Source organism: Eleginops maclovinus, chromosome 12, assembly GCF_036324505.1.
Source record: "Eleginops maclovinus isolate JMC-PN-2008 ecotype Puerto Natales chromosome 12, JC_Emac_rtc_rv5, whole genome shotgun sequence".
NCBI lineage: Eukaryota > Metazoa > Chordata > Actinopteri > Perciformes > Eleginopidae > Eleginops > Eleginops maclovinus.
The window spans coordinates 23,457,330-23,478,429 of record NC_086360.1 but is presented as its reverse complement, the minus strand read 5'-3'; the positions used below and the strand labels follow the sequence as shown (position 1 = coordinate 23,478,429).

The 21,100-nt window shown below is 41.8% G+C and overlaps 1 protein-coding gene across 1 annotated transcript in view; it reads left to right on the top strand.

Annotated features, from left to right (window-relative positions):
- Nucleotides 1–2,142: 2,142 nt before the first annotated feature.
- Nucleotides 2,143–21,100, top strand: part of ank1a (ankyrin 1, erythrocytic a) — an 83,383-nt gene continuing 64,425 nt past the window's right edge. Inside the window, 1 exon segment of the mRNA XM_063897059.1 lies at nucleotides 2,143–2,268. Within this exon segment, the coding sequence (XP_063753129.1) occupies nucleotides 2,143–2,268 (126 nt within the window).

The following is a 21,100-nucleotide window of genomic DNA, read 5'->3' as shown; positions in this document are numbered from 1 at the left end:
ACCAATTTGGTTGGCTAAGCAAAATCCTCCTTATTACCAGAGCAGTCAGTCCGGCCAGTGATTCATTTAGGCTCATTCCCCAGAGTTCGATAATGTGATGGATGTCTTGCCACAGAGCTGTCAGCACATCAGTATTTGTGTTTGTTTGTGTCATAGCTAGGCCACATGAGCGAGTGATTTGTGTAGAGGCATTGCAGACAGAAGGCAATATCACCAATCCTATTCATTAGTATGCTGCAGTATAGAGAGAGAGAGCTTCTATCAGATCAGGGGAAGCCTTGGCAGGAGAGCAGAGGGAGAAATACATGAGTACAAAAATATGGACTGGAAACTAGCTGCAGTTAATGAGTGAAATGGCTCTGAAAGATGGTGACAAACCTAAGTCTGTTTTAAGCATTGAATAATACACACAGCTTAGACAAGAGCCTGTTTTAATCAAATCGGGATCAAAAGCATGAGTCATTAAATTGTCAGAGAAATGACCTGGTAATAACTGAAAGAAGAAGAAGAAGAAGGTAGGTGTGTGTGTGTGTGTGTGTGTGTGTGTGTGTGTGTGTGTGTGTGTGTGTGTGTGTGTGTGTGTGTGTGTGTGTGTGTGTGTGTGTGTGTGTGTGTGTGTGTGTGTGTGTGTGTGTGTGTGTGTGTGTGTGTGTGTGTGTGTGTGTGTGTGTGTGTGTGTGTGTGTGTGTGTGTGTGTGTGTGTGTGTGTGTGTGTGTGTGTGTGTGTGTGTGTGTGTGTGTGTGTGTGTGTGTGTGTGTGTGTGTGTGTGTGTGTGTGTGTGTGTGTGTGTGTGTGTGTGGACTTTGTGTGTTTGCATGTACTGTATCTGTGATGTATAGTGAGCTGGGCAAAGAGAGATGTTAAAGGATATTTTCTGCCTGCGTCAGCAGCATTGCAGGGAGGAGGGGAGGGAGGGAGGGAGGAGAGAGGCAGAGCAATACCAGTAAACAGGTGCTGGCTCCATCCGCACTTCTCCTCCTATGCACCTTACTGCGCACATATCCACACATGCATTGTACATGAGCACAGAAGCCACTCACTCTATAATACATGTATTCATATCACCGATTGATTTGTATGCAAAACAGCAGCAGGGGGTCAAGGAAAAAAGGAATGCAACAAACCAGAGAAATAAGTAAATGAATCAAAGCGTTTTCTGTTACTGTATCTCACTTTACATCGGACTGTCTGGCAGTGATGTGGAATAGCTTTTTACTGCTCACAGCCTCACTCTCATAAACACAAGCACACTGCACCAACATCCTTGCACTGGTACCAATCCTGTCTGCTGCAGCGCTCAATGAGTAGGGAGGGAGAGAGAGAGAGGGGGGGGGGGAGTAAACGAGTAAGAGGCAGGTTTTTTTTCATCATGCATGTTTTAGATTTTTTTTTTATTTCCTCTGGTGTCCGTGTGCGAGAGTGATTGTGTGATTGGCTGTGGTGATGACGGGTTCCCTGTGCAGCATAGGGATCCTCCACAGACGGACACACAGCAGGACTATGAGATGCTGAGAAATTAAATACAGGAAAACGAAACAAAATCAATGCAGTGAGAAGGAGGAGAGCTGACTTTGATTCAAAGCTTCTCAGGATATTCCTCCACTGACTGTCAGTTCATCCCTCTTGAATCTTTGTTGAGGGGGAAGGAGTCGGAGCAGTTTCAAAGAAAGTCAAAGCATTGAAGGGAAGAGGAGGAAAACTAGTAGAAAAAAGCTGTTTGTTTACTGGTATTTACCATTTTTTCCCCCTGCACAGGGGAAGAGACCGGAGAGGAAGGCAGCAGAAAAAATTGAAGGAGGGAAGTGTACGTGAGCGATTCAGAGAGGGGGAGAGAGCGAGCATTAGAGAGAGAGAGCAAGAGAGGGAGAGGGAAGGAGAGAGAGAGAGCAGCGCTGCAGTAGCATCCCACAGCAGACGGCTGAGGACTGCCGATGTGTGTGTGACTGCACTGCTGAAGAGGAGGAGGAGGTGGAGGCAGAGGGTGAGCAGACTCTGCAGGGCCGTAGAGGAACACAGAGCAGCAGCAGCGGCAGCGCTACTGTTGGCCGGCATCAGGTACAAGTCCCAGCGCTGTCGCCCCGCAGACAACCGCCGAAGGATCTGGACTCGCCAACGGCGCCCAGACCCCCACCAGCAGCGCCATGGCACAAGCCGCCAAACATCTCCGCAAGAACAAGGATTTAGAAGCCCAGCTAGAGCAGGAGCGCAAAGAGAAGGAGGAGGAGAGGAACAAAAAGAGAAGTCGCTCGCGGGATAAAAAGCGCAAGGTACTGGGACAATTCACAGGTGGGGTAGTCAGGGGTGGAGTAATGGGGGTACGTTGGGGAGGGAGGGGTGGCTGGAGAGGGGGGCAGGAAGGTTGAGACGCCTCCCCCCACCTTTCTTTTTCTGTCATGTTAAGCTGTGGTCATTGGGGTCCGGGGCACACATGGAACCTCAGCCATGTGTGTTTCTACTGTGTGTACACACATGTATGTCCTGTGCATACAGACAGGGGGAAACGGTACAACACACTGCATGCTCTCCTGCTCCTCTCGACTGCTTTGTACCTGCTTTATTGACCGTCCTGTCTAAGCCGTCTGATAAGGCAGTATAGTACTCTCACTGTGTCTCAGTCCCTCTTCACATCTCTGTCTCGTCCTCTCTCTCTCTTTGTTTTAACACTGCGGTATGGTGTCAGTGAATGAAATTTCAACACAGATTATTTATTCATCCATGAGACAGGGAGGTTGCCAATTTCCATAAACAGCCTTTTCTCCTCTTAGCTTTTTCTCTTTATGGTGTTTTAATGACTGCAGAGCAATACCTGCAGACTTGTGTCTGACTGAGAAGTCCTATGTGGAGCTTGCAGCGCTGGCTGTAAACAATAAATCTATGCTCCACCAGTCAACCACTGCAGGGACTCATCATCAAGCTGCAGAATCTCCTCTATTCCTCTGGCCTCTCGCTGGACATACACGAACTCATTAATGAAAACGAGTCATCCGCAGATTGTGCTGTTGTGTGTTGGGGGTATGAGTCCTGTCGCCCTGTGAGCCTGCAGCGTGCCAGGCTGGCTGTAAACCAATCTGATGCTGATGCAGTAGAGACAGTGTTAGGGACAGAAACACAGTACAGCTTCCACTTTCCCCGAAAGGGAAGGCAGAACTGAGAGGCTGGTGTAGGGATTACATTTGTTTTATTTGTTGTGCAAAAAAGAACAGAGGGAAGGGGAAAGGTATGACTCCGAAACACCTGTGATGAAATTCTCTCAGGAGGGGTTCGCTCCTGAACTCTTTTTGAAAAGATTCATAACCGTTTCATCAGAGACATAAACCATGTTAGTTTTCTCCATATTCTCCATCTGGAAGAGACCGATCTTTGCAGAGATGCTTGTGTGTTTTATGTGCGTGTGTGTGTGTGGCAGGATAAGATTGAAGAAGGGAAAGCCTGCAGTTCTAACGTTAGCGATGAGGCAGGGATAAGATTTCTGGCGAGGTTACTAATGCATCCTAACTTTGACTGAAAGTGTATGGTTTCAGAGGATCCCATATCACTTACGTAACCATGCAGCTTAAGTCTTTAAAATAAGCTTCCTGACTCTCCTCCAGCTTCCCCTCCCAGCCACTCTTCCTTTTTTTTAACACTGGCTTACAGCCATTCCTGGTTTCTGGAGCAGATGTTAATACTGAGGGAATTCTCTCTCTTTTTCTCCAATGCCCTCTTTGTTTCCTCTCTGACGCCTGCAGCTACATAGTCAAAATATACAGCCTGTAATTCAGAAGTTTCCCTATATTGCACGTTGGTTAACAAAACCGGTGTTAGGCTTGGTTGGTTGGTTTCTTTCTTTGCCACTCTTGACCTTTTTAGTGATTCTATCAGCTGTGTTGCGTATCGACATTCAACTGTCCCCTCGTGCAGGCAAGGTCAACACTTACTCATGACATATCTAAATATAGTTTTTATTTAAACACCCCTATACTTCGCTCACACATTAACCAACACGTATACACACTCTGTATCAGTGTTACCATAAAACCTGGTTTTTATTGTGTATTTTTCCGGTGTCCTTCCTCGCCGTAGGCCTGTACGCTGCTGAGGTGTTCTGAGTTATTAAATGAGGAATCGCTCCTAGCTTTGTTTATTGATCTTTTCATGACTTGTGTAATAGTTTTTTATACTTCTAGTGGTTGATTCATTATTGCTCTGGTATCTTTGGCCGCAATAGCATGAGCACAGGGTGAGGGTGTCAGCAGGTTTCTTTACTGTCACCAGGTTCAGTCTTCTGTGGTTCTTGTGGCCTGTAGGGGGCTGTTGCTTTTTAGAGATTTATTTTCTAGTATAACAATTTAATTGAGCCAAAGACAAATTTGGTTCCCGTCCTTTATTGTTATTATCCCGTAGCTAATGTATGTTGGCGTTTTACATGTTTCGTGTTTTTTTTCCATCCCTTGGGGGTACAAATCTGTTTCCGCTGATGAACGTCCATATTTTTTAAAGCTTTCGATTCATCATCAAAGGGTTAAAGTGACATTTTAATTGGCTTCATGGTGTGGTGGTATTACACAGCACAGGTCAGATGCTGAGCAGTGGCTAATGCTGTCCTCAAATTACTTTTATTGATGAGTTTGCCCCTCCTGAAAAATGAGCATTGTCAGGATGTGAACAAAGGCCTATTGTCGTAGTCAGCACCTATTTTCACCTCATTCTGTGTGTGTGTTTGTGTCTACATCTGAAGCTGCTTTAATGAAGGACTGAAATATGAAAAAGTGACCATTTGTATTGTTTGTCTCAAACCAGCGTGACGGATAAGAAAGTATCTTATTTTTGACTCTACTTTTTATAAAGATTTTCCGATTATTTTGAGGTTACGGAAAATAAACACCTGGCATTTATTTCTAAGAAATGTTCGGTTTTAATGTCAAATTGACTGTTGCTGAGTCATTGGGGTTGTTGGTAAATAAAAGCTGTTGTTTTATCACATTACTGAAACACAAATATAGAAAGAGTAGTATAATGGGGAACACAAATCAAAAGGAATCAACTAATTATGAAAAACCAAGACACTTTTATTTGTGAGCTGGTAAAAAAGACAATTATTCTGGTTGGACTTTAAGTTCCTTTAATAATCTGTTACCTCCCCATTGCCAATTGTTGTCGAGCTACAGTATGCAGTGAGTACTTGTAAGCCCCCAGGGTGTACACAAAAATCCAATAACCCCTTTTCTGGATATATGTTCACATCATTATTTCTGCCTGCAACAATATGGATTTATCTGTAGTGTCATTTTACTTTGTTTGCTTGGTCGGAGCATGAATTATTTTTGCGTTTCAGTGAGTATGGTGACAATGTTGTGACGTGAAAATGAATATGTAAATCCCTTAACAGGCACCTATTATTGTTGCGGTTTGGACTGCAACCAATGATTATTTTCACTAGACGTTTATTTAGTTTACTGTTAAAAACAGCAAGTATTCCACATTTTTTTACCTGGAACCTTTCAGTTCATAACAACATAATCTGAGGTTTATTTGTCAGAAAATGTAACAGTGTGGTAAGGTGGGGCAAATGAGTTCTTCAAAACAGAATGATCTTTTGTTTTTGTTACCTGACCATCGTTTTTCTCTTCAAACAAAGGTTATTTGAGGTATTGTTTAGTACATTGAGACATGATACATTTAGTTTTTATCCAAACAACAGCTAAGAACCAAAAGATTTAGTCATTTACAAAAAATAGGATCACATTTTCATATTTATGAGCTGGAAAACTCAAATGTGGAAAGATTACTTAATCAACTTATCGTTGGAGCTGTATTAAACAAGTTTGATTTAGGTGTTGTAAGATAATGTCTTAAGTTTGTGTTTGATGTAGCTAATAGGTCTTCATCTGTGTGCACTTCCGGTTTCTGTTTAGTCAAGCTGGTTTGTTATTCCCAAGCAGTGAATTCCACTTAGTGGTGATGGTGCTCAGACTTATCAATACAATAAGTCTGGTCAGGATGCACTATGGCTCCTTTGTTGCTGTGTAATTTTGGGCACTCAGAGGTGTTGCCTGCAGCTGTGTATCAGAGCCTACAGGCACTTCTTAAGGTAAAACTCAGCTGCATAGACCCTATTGAACAGCTGCAGGACTGTGCAGCTAACATGGCGGCCGGCGGACATTGTAAGGTGAGGGTAATATCTAAGTGCCATCTCCATCTTCTCACAAAGCAGAGGTGGCAGCAGTAGATCAGCATTCCCGCCTCATCTGTCTGCCCTCCAAAATCTCTTGCCCTCTCTGCTTGAGCAGCAATGTGTCGATGTCTGAGACTGATTGGTGCTGTAGCTGTTGGATGTTTATATGCATGTCTGACTGTGTTTTTAGTGTGCCTTCAGGTTTGGTGCAGTGCATTGGCTGCTGCAGCTGTGACTAAGCTTAAGCACCTGTCTGCCCACCTGTACCCTCACTACTCTGATCAAAGTGATGAATTTTAAATGAACCATTCTTTAGATCAAACTGCTAGCAGATGGTAATCAATTTCACTATTGACTGCTCCTACATGTAAATAGTTTTATGGGTGTATCTTTGTCTCTTATCTGGAACTCGGCATCAGTCGATATCAGTTTCAGGCTTGAGACAAATAAACCGTGGCTTCTTCTGTCTGAGGAAAATTGGCTGAAACTAACAATTCTTTTTTTTTAACTGACAATTATTTCTCTGATTAGTGAACTTGCTATTAAGACCTTTAAGGAATATTTTACATTTCTGTGGAATATGCCTATTCACTCTCTTGCTGACAGTTACTGTAGATGAGATCAATACTACTTTAGCTGCCGGGCTATTTTCTTGGCCGAAGCAACTACTTCCTGGAGACTGTATTGGTTGCCTGGCTACCTTACCATGAGGACCAATAAACAGGAAGTCACTGCTCCCGGCACAAGAAGCCGCAAAACCGCAAGTTGTTGTTTTTAAACATTGTTATCTCTACAGATTCGATTAACAAGATACACTGTGTTAATCAGGACACTTTAAAGGTGATGGTGGGCAGGTGTCGTTACCCATCCTGTTTCCAACCTCCAGGGAATAAAGTGAGAAACCTAATTTCTCAACATTTGCATATTCAAACATAAGGGTTTCTGGGATATATTACTCAAGGTCAGAAGACTGGAAATATTGGTGATAACAAAATAACGTAAGCCGCTGCTAATCATTGACGCCATGAATGAATTATTGTCACATGACATCTCCTCTGATTGGGCCAGCAAAACAATAAGGCCGCTGAAAGATTAGAAAACATTAAACTTCATAACTTATTGTATCCCTAACATGAAGTATGGGCTGAGTCTGGATAGACTAGCCATTACATTGAGAGCCTTAGGGTTTTTATGTGGAAAATCCATAATAGACAGAAGGTTTTGAATAAAAAGTAGATTTTTAAAAACATCTTTTAAAGTAGGGCAACCCACCCCCCCCTCACACACACACACACCCACACACAAACACCATACACACACCCACACACACACACCCTTACTGGTTTACAACCCACTCTGTGCCAGCTGAGCTCACTTACTTTCAATTGTGTCTTTTACTCTTCTGCACTTTGGGTTTAACGGAGCCCGTATATAGTGGCTGTATTTACTTTTACATACATTATTTTCAGATGAGTTAAATTGTTAAGATCACAAGTCTTTCTAAAGATAGTAATAGGTGTTTGTGTGCGGCTCTGTGGAACCCCTTAGACAAATGACTCAGCAGGCCGGGCCGGGGCACTCACTCATGTTGATGGAGCCTGGGAATGAGTCTCCTTGAGCCAAGCTCCTGGCTCTACAGTAGGTGCTACTGGGGCTGGTTGGAGCTGCAGCCTACTCTCCGTTAATTAAAGCAGGAGTGGAAGGCACACGTGAGACCAATTCACCAACCCCCACCTCTCTACTCCCTCCTCCTCCCCTTACCAGGGCGATAGCAGGTCTTTATTTATGAGCTGGCAGAGACTGATTCCAAAGCCGATACTCTGCCCAATACGGTTTACTTTAATGAGAGAGACGAGACTACTCCCCTGCTCAAAAGTAACCCTCCGTCTCCAAAAAGATAATGAAATAAAAAGTATCATCAAGCATCCAGCAGTCACTCCCTCCCTGCAGGAGGTCGGAAAAACTCTAAAGCCTGAGGATATTTTAAAATCTTTCTGCTGTGATTCCTTCTTTTATTTAAACACTGAGCATCAGCATCAGCTTGTTCAGTGATACAATCTTAGTATGAAAGCCTGCAATATACAGGAGCAGTGCTTTCAGAAAAGCGTTTCCCCTAAACAGTTTGTCCAAACCTCCGAAAGATATTAACAGCAGTAGGATCTGACTGCGTTCGTCCTCCCACTGCATGGTAACATCTTTTCATATGTGAGACAGCACATGAAATGATGTGTCACATTTTGAGGAGCTTCCTTAGATTCCCCTCCTTGTGCCTCCCTCCCTTCATCATCCTCTCTATCTCTCTCCTTGGCCGATTGCGCTAATCTCTCCTCCCAATTGTTATTCTAATAGTGCAGCTGTTGCGTAACTCCCTGAAACAGGAATTGAGAGTTCAGGTTTTTTTTTAAATGGATCCTCATCATGCCCAAGTAAAAAGGGGAGAGGGAAAGAATGACGTGCAGAGGAATTTTATAGGTCATAATTGAACGCCTTGTTGTGCAAAAAGGAAAGCGTTTGGTGTACATTACCAAACCGGAGCTCTTTCCCTTTTAAGCTCAATGCTGATGAGAGAGGAGAGAGGAAAGGACAGAAGGTGTAGCAGGGATCTTAGTGCAGTTTGATGTCCAGGTACTCTGAATCCTGCCTTAATATTCCCAGACTCTGCAGCATCTCTTGGACTGATAGGTGCGATAGCTAGGAGCCTCTGCAATGTGAAACCTACCACTTACTGTATTGATCTGCTCGGTTTTGCTCCATACAGAAATATTTTATTTGTCCTGTGTGTTCAGCTTCAAACCTATAGCTTACAACAGTTGGTGCAATTTGATGCATTTTTCTATACTCATCCACCTTTTACTGACCTTATGATTTTGTCCCTCTTTCCTTTTCATCCATGCTTCAGCACACACAAAGAGAATGCATACAGTAAGTAGGTTAGTATGAGTGACCATGTCAGTCAAACACTTTGGACCAGACCAAGAAATTCATTTTACACATCCAGTTGTTTGATTGCCAGGAAAATGTGTACTGTGTATCATCTCCAGCGGATGTTACCTACTGACCACGATGATCCCCTGACTTCTCCTCTAGCACCACCATCCGTTAAAAATGTTCATGCGTCCAGCAACTAGTTTACTGACCAAATACCTGCAAAATTAATCACATTCCCACTAGATACAAAAAAACTATCATGCAGTCTGTCACTAATGGAGTATACTAATGTGACTCTCAAGAAGGCTTAGCACCCTTTCACTTGACCAATAAAGCTGAATCTGGTTTTAAATCAGCTTCAGCTGCACCTATGTTGGTGAACATTTAAGATTCAAGACATTTTATGACGTATATGTACAGTATAACAGGCAGTTGCTTTGAACATGACATTTCTACGCTCAGCTCTCAACACCTATATCTTATATGTTTGTTGAATGAAACATTTAAGATAAAAACTAGCATAAGAAAATGTGGGGTTTCTTTGGGAGTTTTTACTTGTCCGATGTGAGGGTCCAAGCACAGAGGGTATCGTATTCATATTCTGTAAAACGGTACAGTCCACTGAGACGAATGAAAAATGTGTGATAAATGGCTATCTATATAAATAAACTTTGATTGATTGATAGGAAAATGTAAGCTGACAAAAAAATCCTGTCTAAATATAACAGTGCATGATCTACATGATAAAAATTAGATATATAAACAGCAGGGAAGAGTATGGTATATAAATAAGAATAGGTAGACATAACAGGATGAATCAGAATCAGTTCTACATCTACATGAATGTAACTGGAATAGTGGAATATGGTACAGTGTGTAAAACAACATAGTGACTGAGCATGGTAAACATACCTGGTTAGCATCAATATGTTAGCATTGCTATTGCAGTGTTGTGTACAACCTCACAGAGCTGCTAGCACCACTGTGGACAGTTATCTTAGGGGAGCATTTATTCTTCAAGTGTGCATGTATTCTCGTGTTCATGGCGAGCATGCCAGAGTGGGACTGCCTTTGTATGTGTGTGGGAAGCACCTTATGTGTTGGTGATTGTGTGCAAGTGTTTGGTGTGAAGATGAGCGCTCAGACTGATGGACTACAGCCCAGGGCTAGAGCCATAGAAGAGGAGAGTGAAGGCAAAGGGAAATGAAATATCAGAGGAGTGTGGGTGACCCCAGGGTGACTCTTCGCCCTTTTCTTCTGTATTGAATGACGGGTGTCTTATTTACCTGATTGATATGATGATTCTTTTTTTTTCTGTCCACCGGAGGGAAGACAAATAATTCAATTCAAAGCCCAGCGGTAGGTCTTTAGAGCAGCGCAGCTTCCCGGCTGTAATGATCAGGTTCCAGTTCTGTGAGTTCGGACAATAGAGACCGTCTGATTCATTTAACGTGATGGAAAGGAGAAGATTGAGTCCATGATTGGAGTCTGAATTTCCTAACTAAATTAAACCTGCATTGTCCCAAAGTCGCATCTTGAAATACAGGTTAGATGTTACAGAAACTATGCTTTTTAGAAGAGATCCAAGTTTAGATATTATGACTAGCAGAGTGTTCCCCCCCCGAATGACAAATCTTACGTAGTGCAGATTTCTTGAGTCATCTAATCTTGGTGTCAAGTGTCATCATGGTGTCTTAGGATCATGGACCTGTTATTAAAAGCTTAGCCATTTGACAACCCCTTCATCTGAATCCCCTGAAGGAAGAGGTGTCACTTTGATTTGATCCTCTTCCTCATCCGACCCGGAGTGCAAGCACGGTGATGCTCTGCTCTCCAGGAGGAAGGCCAATTACATGTACAGTAGATACACAGAACATACCTCGACTTTCATTCATTCAACCATGCCTGCGATATGTTAAAGGTGCTATATGTCCAGTAGCAGTAGCAGACGTTATTTATTTGACTAAATTGTGTTGCTTCTTTGGTAAGTCAGCAACCATGTTAACAATGACTGGGGGTTATTTATCTTTCTGCATAACAAATGGTTTGAATGTTTCTACTCAATTCTGAAATTGTAGAAATGTTGTCATTTAGTTTAAAATGCTAAAAGTGAAGTGGCACTTTTTTTGTATTACCCTGTTACGTCACTCAAGCAAGGGTTCTGAGGGCCGGCTACGTTTCAACTCAAGACAAAAAAAAATCTTCTATTAAATCTTTAATTTCATTACGAAAGAACAATGTGTGTTTAGGGTATAGTAAGATCAGATAAGATGATCTTTATTGATCCCAAATTGGGATTTGTGTCCGTTGCAGCAGCATATAAAACAAGGCAGTGCCAATATGTAGAAATAAACAATTCTAAAATGTAAACGTCTCAAAATAGAAATAAAACAGTAAGGGGAAAATATACAAGTTGACCGTGAAGATAAAATCATTTCACTGAATGGCAAACATGTAGAAAATCTGACGAATGTTTCTATGATGTATGGATGATTCAGTTCACCAAAATCAGGTTTTGAGATTAGAGATTTGATCCTTGACCTTGGAAACCACAGTTAAACCATAATCTTAACACAAGATCCACTCAGAAGCTTTCCCTTTGTCCCATCACATCATCTTCCTGAGCAAATGGAGTTACCTATCGCTGTCCTGGAAACGTAGATGTTTCATTTGTATCCAAGGCCGAGGTGTTTTGTGTGCTGAGAAAAACCACGAGATATGAACGTTCCTGTGACAAAAGAGCATCTTCATCTGCTGGGAAGTTCATCTCGTATGATGGCAAAGTGTGGAAAAAAATACTGAATGGTCCTTGTGGCTTGGTTTTCAGATATCTGTCCCTCTGGGAATATGTCTTTGGTAAAAAGAAGGAGAAACTGAACGTCGTAGTTTGTGGATTATATAGTATCAGGAACCTTTTATGCGGAGGAATGTTGATTTGAAACAAAACAGTTCATTTCCAGTACTACATGCAAATAAAATCAATCCTATCTACATGTCTTAAGTGCTACATTTGAGGTATAAGAGAAAAAATTTAAAGTTTTTTTTAAAAACATGTAAAACGAACTTTCCCTGCAAATTAACTTAGCATTTTTCCAAAGATGTAAACCGATCTAATCAGGTTTTCTCCACCCCTAATATTATTATGATCCATAGCAATCCGCAGCATTAGGTGGATGGGAGTAGCTGTCGTGTCAGCTGAGATATGAGCCCTCTCTGATGTTGATGTATGTCGGTCATTCGGATGATGATTGAATGATATAAGTTAATACTCAATCTCTCTGACACATGTGCCGTTAAAGCAAGTGACCGTGGGCACTCGATACTTAACTCTCTAATGTTAAACTATCTCTAACCTCACTATGTACTTAAACATTTCTGTGTGTGTGTTTGTGTGTGTCTTTGTGGTCATTCTTGTGTGTGTACAAGTTCACACCTTCATTGAACCGAGGCACGTGGGTTGTCTTGTGGCGCAGGATTTACTAGCTAGCTGGGAGGATAGTGGTGTCACCCAGCCTCTAATTGGCTGACCCCAGAGATTTTTTTTCAAGCAGATGTAGAGCCATGCACCCCCCCCTCCCCCACCCTTCCTGTTCCTCCATCCCTCCTACAGTACATTCCTCCATCCCTCCCATAATCAATTCTCCTGCTTCAATATAGACTACAACTCCCTCCCTCTCTCGCTCTTTGCCGCAGTTACTTGCGGTACAGTGCAACACTGCAAGACCATGCTTTTGATTGGTAACACCTCCCTCCCTCTTCCTTCTCAGCCCCTGAGTTTGCACTAAGCGCTATGGATCTTACATATACGGGGAGAAACAAGAGAGATTAAGTGAGCAACAGAGAGAGGCAGAAGGGAGGGGGGTTGGAGCATCAGTCATTTTTACTGTTTCGGCAGGCTAATGTTTTTGGTAGACGGGAAGGGGGGAGAAAATGGTGCCTGTGTATGGAAATAAATAACTTCCACCTCAGTCATTTATAAAACAATTGATGTAGTAAACAGTCATGTGTTCAGATCATGTTTTAGCTGTGTTCAGATCATGTTTTAACCCCCCCCGCCATATTAAATCAGTTTGGATCGAAGAGGAGGGGGTAGGTCCTCCGAGACAGTAGCAGTATCTGCTCAGGATGAAGGAGAATCTGCGTGTATGCAGCAGTTTTACAAGGTCACCCACACCCCGCTCACCATCACATGTAAGCACACATGTACGTAGACTTGGCACACGTTCACCCACTGTCAGCCAGCTCTTAGTCAGCACGGGGCTGGATGCTCTGTCAGAAAGTTGGATGTCGCCACCTAGTGTTCACACAGAGGACTTTGCAATCATCAAATGAACACTGACTTCCTCTCATGTATTTGTTTAAATTTTCATTCCTCTCCTTTCAAAGACTCTTAACACAAAGCCTCTCTCTGCCTGCAATGCTCCACATATCTCCCTCAGAAACAACATCCTTTTGTATGTATCCTACACACCACCAGCATAAGCTTTTACACCCATCCATATTTTATTTCCTGTGCATCGGCATGCAGCACTGAAAATCCATCTTTAGCATATGGATCAGGTCACTGAGCACTAGGTCCTCTTTGGTTTTGTCTATTCCGTATCATTTTGGTCTATAGGACACAGACACACTGACGGATTCATGCTGAATGATAATCTGGTATTGTCTTTTCTAGGTAAATTAGAATGTTTGTTGATTGCTGAAGTAATATCCTGACTAATCTCTACCTTTTTCTGCTCCTACTTAACCTACTCATTCAGCATCATTCACTCACTGTGGTCACTCTTCTCTCCCCCCTACCCTCTGCCTTTTATGAAGAGTCTAATAGAAGGAGAATATATAGCAAAGCTTGAGGCAGTGCACACCAGTTAGTCTGCTGGTAATGGAGGAAATGTTTGTCAGAGCATAGAGCACTGTGACTTTGGCCTCAGCATCCCCTTAGGCACAGACCTTTAATTGCCGTGTGTGTGTGTGTGTGTGTGTGTGTGTGTGTGTGTGTGTGTGTGTGTGTGTGTGTGTGTGTGTGTGTGTGTGTGTGTGTGTGTGTGTGTGTGTGTGTGTGTGTGTGTGTGTGTGTGTGTGTGTGTGTGTGTGTGTGTGTGTGTGTGTGTGTGTGTGTGTGTGTGTGTGTGTGTGTGTGTGTGTGTGTGTGTGTGTGTGTGTGTGTGTGTGTGTGTGTGTGTGTGTGTGTGTGTGTGTGTGTGTGTGTGTGTCCCCATTGTGCCTTCCTCTTTGAACGACTGCATATCTCCTGGTTATTCTTTTTGGCCCAAATAACTGCTTGATCAATATTTTGCCCTTTCCTTCTAATTAATATACATCTGTGACAGATTCACTACAGACAAACTTTTTCTGCATGTGTTTAACGTTTAAAATATTATATAGGAATATAGGAGTGGGTTGAGGCAAAGCTTATCATTTGAAAACAGTCTCTTGGAACAATTAACTGATTAATCAATAAAGTAATGGAAGATGAATGGAAAATAAAAAGGATAATCTATTGCCCCCTCAAGCCTGTTAGGGTTGCAACTGACAGTGAAATAACTCGCACAATAAAATATACAATACCATGAATGCCTGCGCTTTTGTGTGTGTCCTTGGTTTAGAGGCTGAAGGTCGTCAGAGAGCAACTTCCTTGAACGACTTGCTTTATTTCCATCTTTCACCAGCGCTCTCACACCACTTCCCCCTCTGTCACTCCATTATAGTCCTTTTTGCATTCTTACTTCCTGCTGAGTCGATGAAATTGAATCTACTTCATCACTTACTCCCTCCTTTTTAAAAAAAATATACTTCCCACCCACCTCATGCCCACTTATGTCTATATTCAGTCTTTGAATCATCTTTGTCTAAACACCCCCGTCATGACTCGAATGCATTGTATGTTTAATATAGAAAAGTTAAAAGCTTCTGCATACAGTCCAAAACATTCACCAGTTTAATGTTTACTTTACAATTTCATTCATTATTTATCACTTCCTTGTTCTGTTTAATATTAATATCTAGATTTTAGTATTGTGAGGTTGTGTATTTCCACTGTGTTTGCAGTATATCCTTAATTTTTTATGAATTTATTATGTCTATTTTTATGTTTCGCATGCCTCTTTTTATACACTTGTAGTATCCCTGAACCTCAGCCTCTTTTGTTATGTAATAAGCTCAGAATATCTTGCTATTGAGCAGAGGAGTATGCTTGAGTGTGAATATCTGGCTCGTGTTTCCAGTAAGCCATTATGTGGAGTGAAAATCCTTTCTTTCTTTTTCACTTAAACTGTTTTTATTTAATAACAAGACTAGGCATATCTGGTGCTGGGTGAAATCTCAATGTCATTTCACATCTCAACGACGTACTGTATAAAAATACCATTTGTTATGTTAGTCTATATGAAATACCCACTCTCAATATGTGATTTCTTATTGATCCGGGTCCATTGAAAGACCATAAATTATCATGTTGAATTATTGATAATCTATGTCATATTGGTTTTCTGTCATTCTGACGTTTCTGCTTATACATCAAAGAGCCTGCACTCCAGTTGCACTTTTCCACATGGTATAATATCCACCATACAAATACAACGTATGTTTGTTAGACAAATACATATTCATTGAAAAACCAAGTTTCAGAATCCTTTTATTCGTCCCACAGAGGGGCATTTTTCATTTGATACAACAATTACACCATTTTACAGAAGACACAAAAAATAGACCTCAGAAACCTTCTTTTACTTAAACACAAGACTTTCATTTGAAGCCAATGCTGTGTCTTTAGCACATGACATTTGTTCTTGTCCTTGATTTATGTGGCATCACTGCCCTCTTCACTGTAAGATGCTATAAATAGCTGTAACAGATGAGGAGCATTATATTGGATGTGAAAATGCTACTTTAAGTTCAATAGGGTACATTTTTACTCCACTTCTACTGTTGGCTAGCATGCCTTTTGTTATCACCGAATGTACGGCTCAGCACTGTCATCCAGACATCTGTTTAATTCAATAGAAAGATTAATGTGAAATGCTAAAAGAAAAATCTGCATATCCAGATCAAAGCAGGCGTCACGCTGAGAACAATAGTTGGATAAAGAAATGTATTGAGATAAATGTCTTGACAGAAATTGCCTCTGACAGATGAGACAGTTGCTCTGGATTGACTAAAGATTTTTGGGAATAATAGGTTTAATATATTTTCAGTTGTTAAAGATGTGCTGATAAAAGAGGACGGAGGAAGGATGAGCTGGTCTTAGCTCGCTCTGCTGGTCGGAGCAGGGTCAGAACTCCTTTACATTCAATTTCACACATTTGACTTGGTCAGCATCTGAGCAGGTTGACAGCACAGCATGATGCAATCAGTAGGCTCAAAGATCCTTCACAAGACAAGGCCAGGTTTGGACAGGAAACAGGAGGTGTGAAGGACCTGGCTCAGCACTGCCTGTACTAGGAATGGGTCGAGTTTGTGTTTATCCGACACACACTGACTCCGTCTTCATCCGTCACAAACTGAGTCACACATTGCCCTAGATACCAGTCGAGTGTGCTGTACACATACAAGATGTTTTCACACCCGCCTCTCCCTCTGATCCAGTGCAGCAATTCAACGCTGTTCTGCAATATTGTTACGCAGAGTCATCAATTATTCATTAAGGATTTCTGCACTTGGTTAGTCAGGGGGTTGATGGACGGAGAAATGAAAATCCAAGGTGAAATGGTTAAAGATTTATACAACTATCCAAAAACCTCAATCAAACTATATATTTGGGTAATTATAAAAGGATTATTAATCATGCTAATGGTATTCTAAACCTTAGATCAGTGTGGTTGCATAGATAATGGTGCAACATACGATCCAGACCAGCTCCTTTTTTTCTCTTGTTCGGAAACGTGTTTTGCTGCCATTAAAGCATCCCCATCTCTCAGTGCCTGCCTCACAAACCCAACACATGGCCAACACATAGATCATTGTGGTGTCCCCTATAAATAACCACATCATTGCAGTATATCAAGCGGAGCTCAGGGGTTTTAATAGAAACGTATGCATTAGTGTATAATGCTTTTGTCCAAAACAACGTACAAAAGCGGTAATTCAAGCCACAGTCGATCGAAGAGGAGTCGCCAAGAAAAAGTGCCTTGATACTCAGTTCCCTATTCCTTCTGACACACAGCCTGCAGGAATGGCACATAGAAAAACCGGGTTAATGATACTTTGCTTTGTGGAAAGAAAGAGCGAGAAGCTTGTGAACCTAATTGAGTGAATTCTGGTAGCTGGGTGCTGCAACAACGGAGAGCCAGTGGAGAGTTATGGAGTTGAGTGACATGAGCTTGTCTTTGGATGATTGAAGACCAGATGCACTGCCGCATTTTACTGTGCATGCTGGCAGCCATGTCAGATGGGTGTTTCAGTAGTCAAGGGCAAAGGATGACGTTGTCTGTATAAGGAGTTAAGCAAATTACTTGCATAAACAGCATACATGCAGTCAAATAGGGGCTGTTCTTTCTGATTTTATCTAAACTATAAAATGGCAGATTCACCATGCTCAGGGAAAGTTAGTATGCCATCAATCAACATGTACAGACTGTTGGTGAGAAAGATGTTGGGCTGAGTAGGTTGCCAAGTTTGAGCTAAAGAGAAGGACTGCCTGAGATCACCTAAAGAGATTGAGTTAAAGGTGACGTTCCATCACCCATTTTGAGATATAATTGAGGTTTTAGACGGCTCAATCGTCCTATGGGAAGACGGATGGAGCAAGGGTAGCTTGAGCACAGCAGTGGCAAGAAAAACTGAGAATGCAAAAAATCAGACCAAGGAAGATGGTGCAAATTGGAAAGAGTTTGGGGACCAAGTACAGGTCCTTGTGGTGTCCCAGTGGAAAGAAATGAATGCTTGGGCCCTTCTCCTAGCAATGTTACTATGAATAATCGCTGTGTACTAAAACCTGAACCAGATCAGTGCTATTACAGAGATTTATAGACACAGGGTTTCTTGTACTGAAAGCAATTAGTTTTCTTAAAACCACACTGGTATGGATCAAGTATATTATCTTAGGAACCAAGAAGAAATCCTAGATCCCTACCTTAAATAGGAAGGATAGGTGTGTGATACAGTTTTCAATCAAAGATGGATTTAGGGTTTTAACAACTGTGAAACGTGGGCCTGCTTAAAAATGCACCCAAAGCTAGCGTTAGGAGGTAATAGGATCCAGAGTAGAAGAGGACTCAAAAGCAGAGGCTGGGAAACATATTTCTCAGTGAAAGGGAGTTAAGTAGGTGGTGAAACCTTAGACTACAAGCTACAGTGAAAGTCTTCAAGCAAATATTTGAGGGTAGAGATAATTTGTATGTATTTGCTCTTAATAAGTGCAGGAAAATGTTGGTCATGTGATGGCGACCTGACAGGAAAGGGAGTACAAAGAACCCCCCCAGTCAAGAATTGATCTCCAAAGATACCCTCTGCACAGCTCTCGAATATGACCAAGGCTGATCGATGGTGTGAGGGGGGCTGTGCAGCGAAAGACACTGTCAGAGCGAGGAAGAGATCTAGATATATTCTATAGATTTTTTACTGCCACAGAGTTGCAGAGGATGCAGTTGTATTAATCAGAAGCAAGAGGACTCAAATAAATCCCAACTGTCTTGAGTGTTTATGAATGTGTGCGCCTACTTGGATGAGCATTTGTAATTGCTGTCTGCAGAGTGTTAAAGTATAGTGGCGTGTGAGCTTACTGTCAGAGTGGAGACACAGATTGGTGGAGGCAGGTCTGGCACTGTGTGGTCCAGAGTGCTGCAGGGTCATGAATGATTTAATGGCAGGAGAGGTGAGCTCCGTCTTCCAGCTCTTAAGATGCACATAGGCATTTATGACTCGCAGAAATGATTAGTTTTCATGCCCATATCAACTTTTGTATCGATATTTTGAATAAATTGAATTTCGTTAGGTGTTATTTATGAGGATGTATATCTATATGCAGCTGCGAAACAGCACTGCTGCATTTAGCTGCAAAAGAGAGGGAGTTAACTCCTGCAATCTCGTGTAGAGGTTCCCCTGCACATTTTTACTTATGTAAGTTTAAAATACAGGAGAAAAGGTGGAGTAAGTGCAGGTCCTCTTTCCTAAGTGGTTTTCTACAGAAATCCACTTTTATATAAAACATTTTCCTGATGTTACAAACATAATGTGACGTTCTTCCCAGTTTGTAAGAACAGTGTCATATTTCACTCTGCTGTAACACTGCTCCAACATACTGCATTATGGCCAGGCTATTGTTGGACTGCAGCCAGTAAGCACGGTCATACATTCATAAAGACGGCTTTATTCATGTGAAAGGTCACATGTCATGTATGAAATCAATTCAGCACTCCTTGTTCTGTTTTTAGCTCTCTCTAAATGGTTCAGATTTTCTATTGCACGGGTTCTATAGGTTACAGCAACAGTTAATCGTGCAACCACATGGAAATCCACATGGCACCGAGAGAGAACCCTCTTCACAATATAATTAGCTTGTTACTCTAACTGAGGGATTGAACTGAGTAAAGTCTGTATTACCACACTACCTCACAGGCTGGCTCTCTGGACACGTTCACTGATGAGTGCATCATGTACTTCTTTGAACACCACCACCTCTTACAAATTCGGGTTATCATGCTTTGGATCTGTGTCCGTTTACAGAACAACTGTTTTATGCATATCTTTAAAAATTGACTATAATTGTATGTTAAACAGGTAAAGCTGGCAAATGCTTATCTGAACCCCATGGGAATCGTGGGTTAATATACAGTTGGTGCTCTAGTGGGCATTTCTGGCTAAAGGACAATTTACAGACTCAAAATAAATTAAAAGGTCTGTGTTGGTTCTGACAAAGGAACATGAAACCCAGTGCAACATGTGGCGTAGTAATCTTGTTTAAAAAAAGGTTATGGGGAAACAATGTTGGTACAGGGATATGAAATATATATCATGCTTTTTTAGGATAATGCATGTTGAGCACATGTTTTGTTGTACATGTTTTCCAGGTCTCACAGACAACAGAGCTATTGAAAGATGAAGGACACCTTTGTCATTGCTGAAGAGTACCAATTTGAAAACACATGTCCGGCGTCACCGGCAGAAGGACGAGTTTGACAGAGATTAATAACACCTAGCATGTCGGAGCAGGCTTTGGAATATGATAAATAAATAAAACACAAAGACAGAGACGGGTGAAAGGTGAGTCGGTCGCAGATAGAGGTTGGTGGGTTTCTAGCGTGGCACTTTCTTGGCCGTTTCATCCTTCTTCATGCTCCATTTATTCAAAATGGAAGCCAATGTGCCGTCTAGGGCAGGAACTATTTTGAGGCATTGCTTCTGGTTATAGACTTTGTTTTTTACATGCTGATAAGGCCTTTTTGGAGACCGTTGTATTTATTCAGCACTCCAGAAGCAGAGTGTGTCTGCTCGTCCTTTCTGGTAAGAATAGTGCAGTAAACATTTTTACACAATTGGGCGTCCTTCATTGAAATGCACCATTGCAAATATCATGTCATATTCATTTATAGTGAAAGTGTTGAGGTACGGCAATGCTTTGATTATTGCACACAACTGATGTTCTCTCTTGGAGTTCAAAATGTGCCCTCACCTTAAATTACTGAACAAATTGTTGATTTGTCGGCCTTTCTTTGATCTAAAATATTTGCGTTTTCTCTCACTGAGGACAGTTAATTCTCATTTTCCAAAGTCCTTTCCCACACACCGTGCCTCCCAGTACAAACATGTTCCCTCAGCAGGGCCAACAGTGTATCACCTTTTCACTTTCTGCTTTTTTCTCTCCCTCTTGACCCCTCTCACCATCTACAATGTTGGCACTCACCACATCCAAACCTTCCTGCTCTCTCATCATCTTGCTTTTGTACTTCTTTTTCTATATTTCTATCCAACACTCTAGTAGACGTTCACATTTCTTTACCTCTCTTCTGCTTCTCCCTCTTTTGAGTCATTGAACCCACCCCCAGCCTCCTTTCTTTGTGTTCTCAGCTTTGACAAACCCC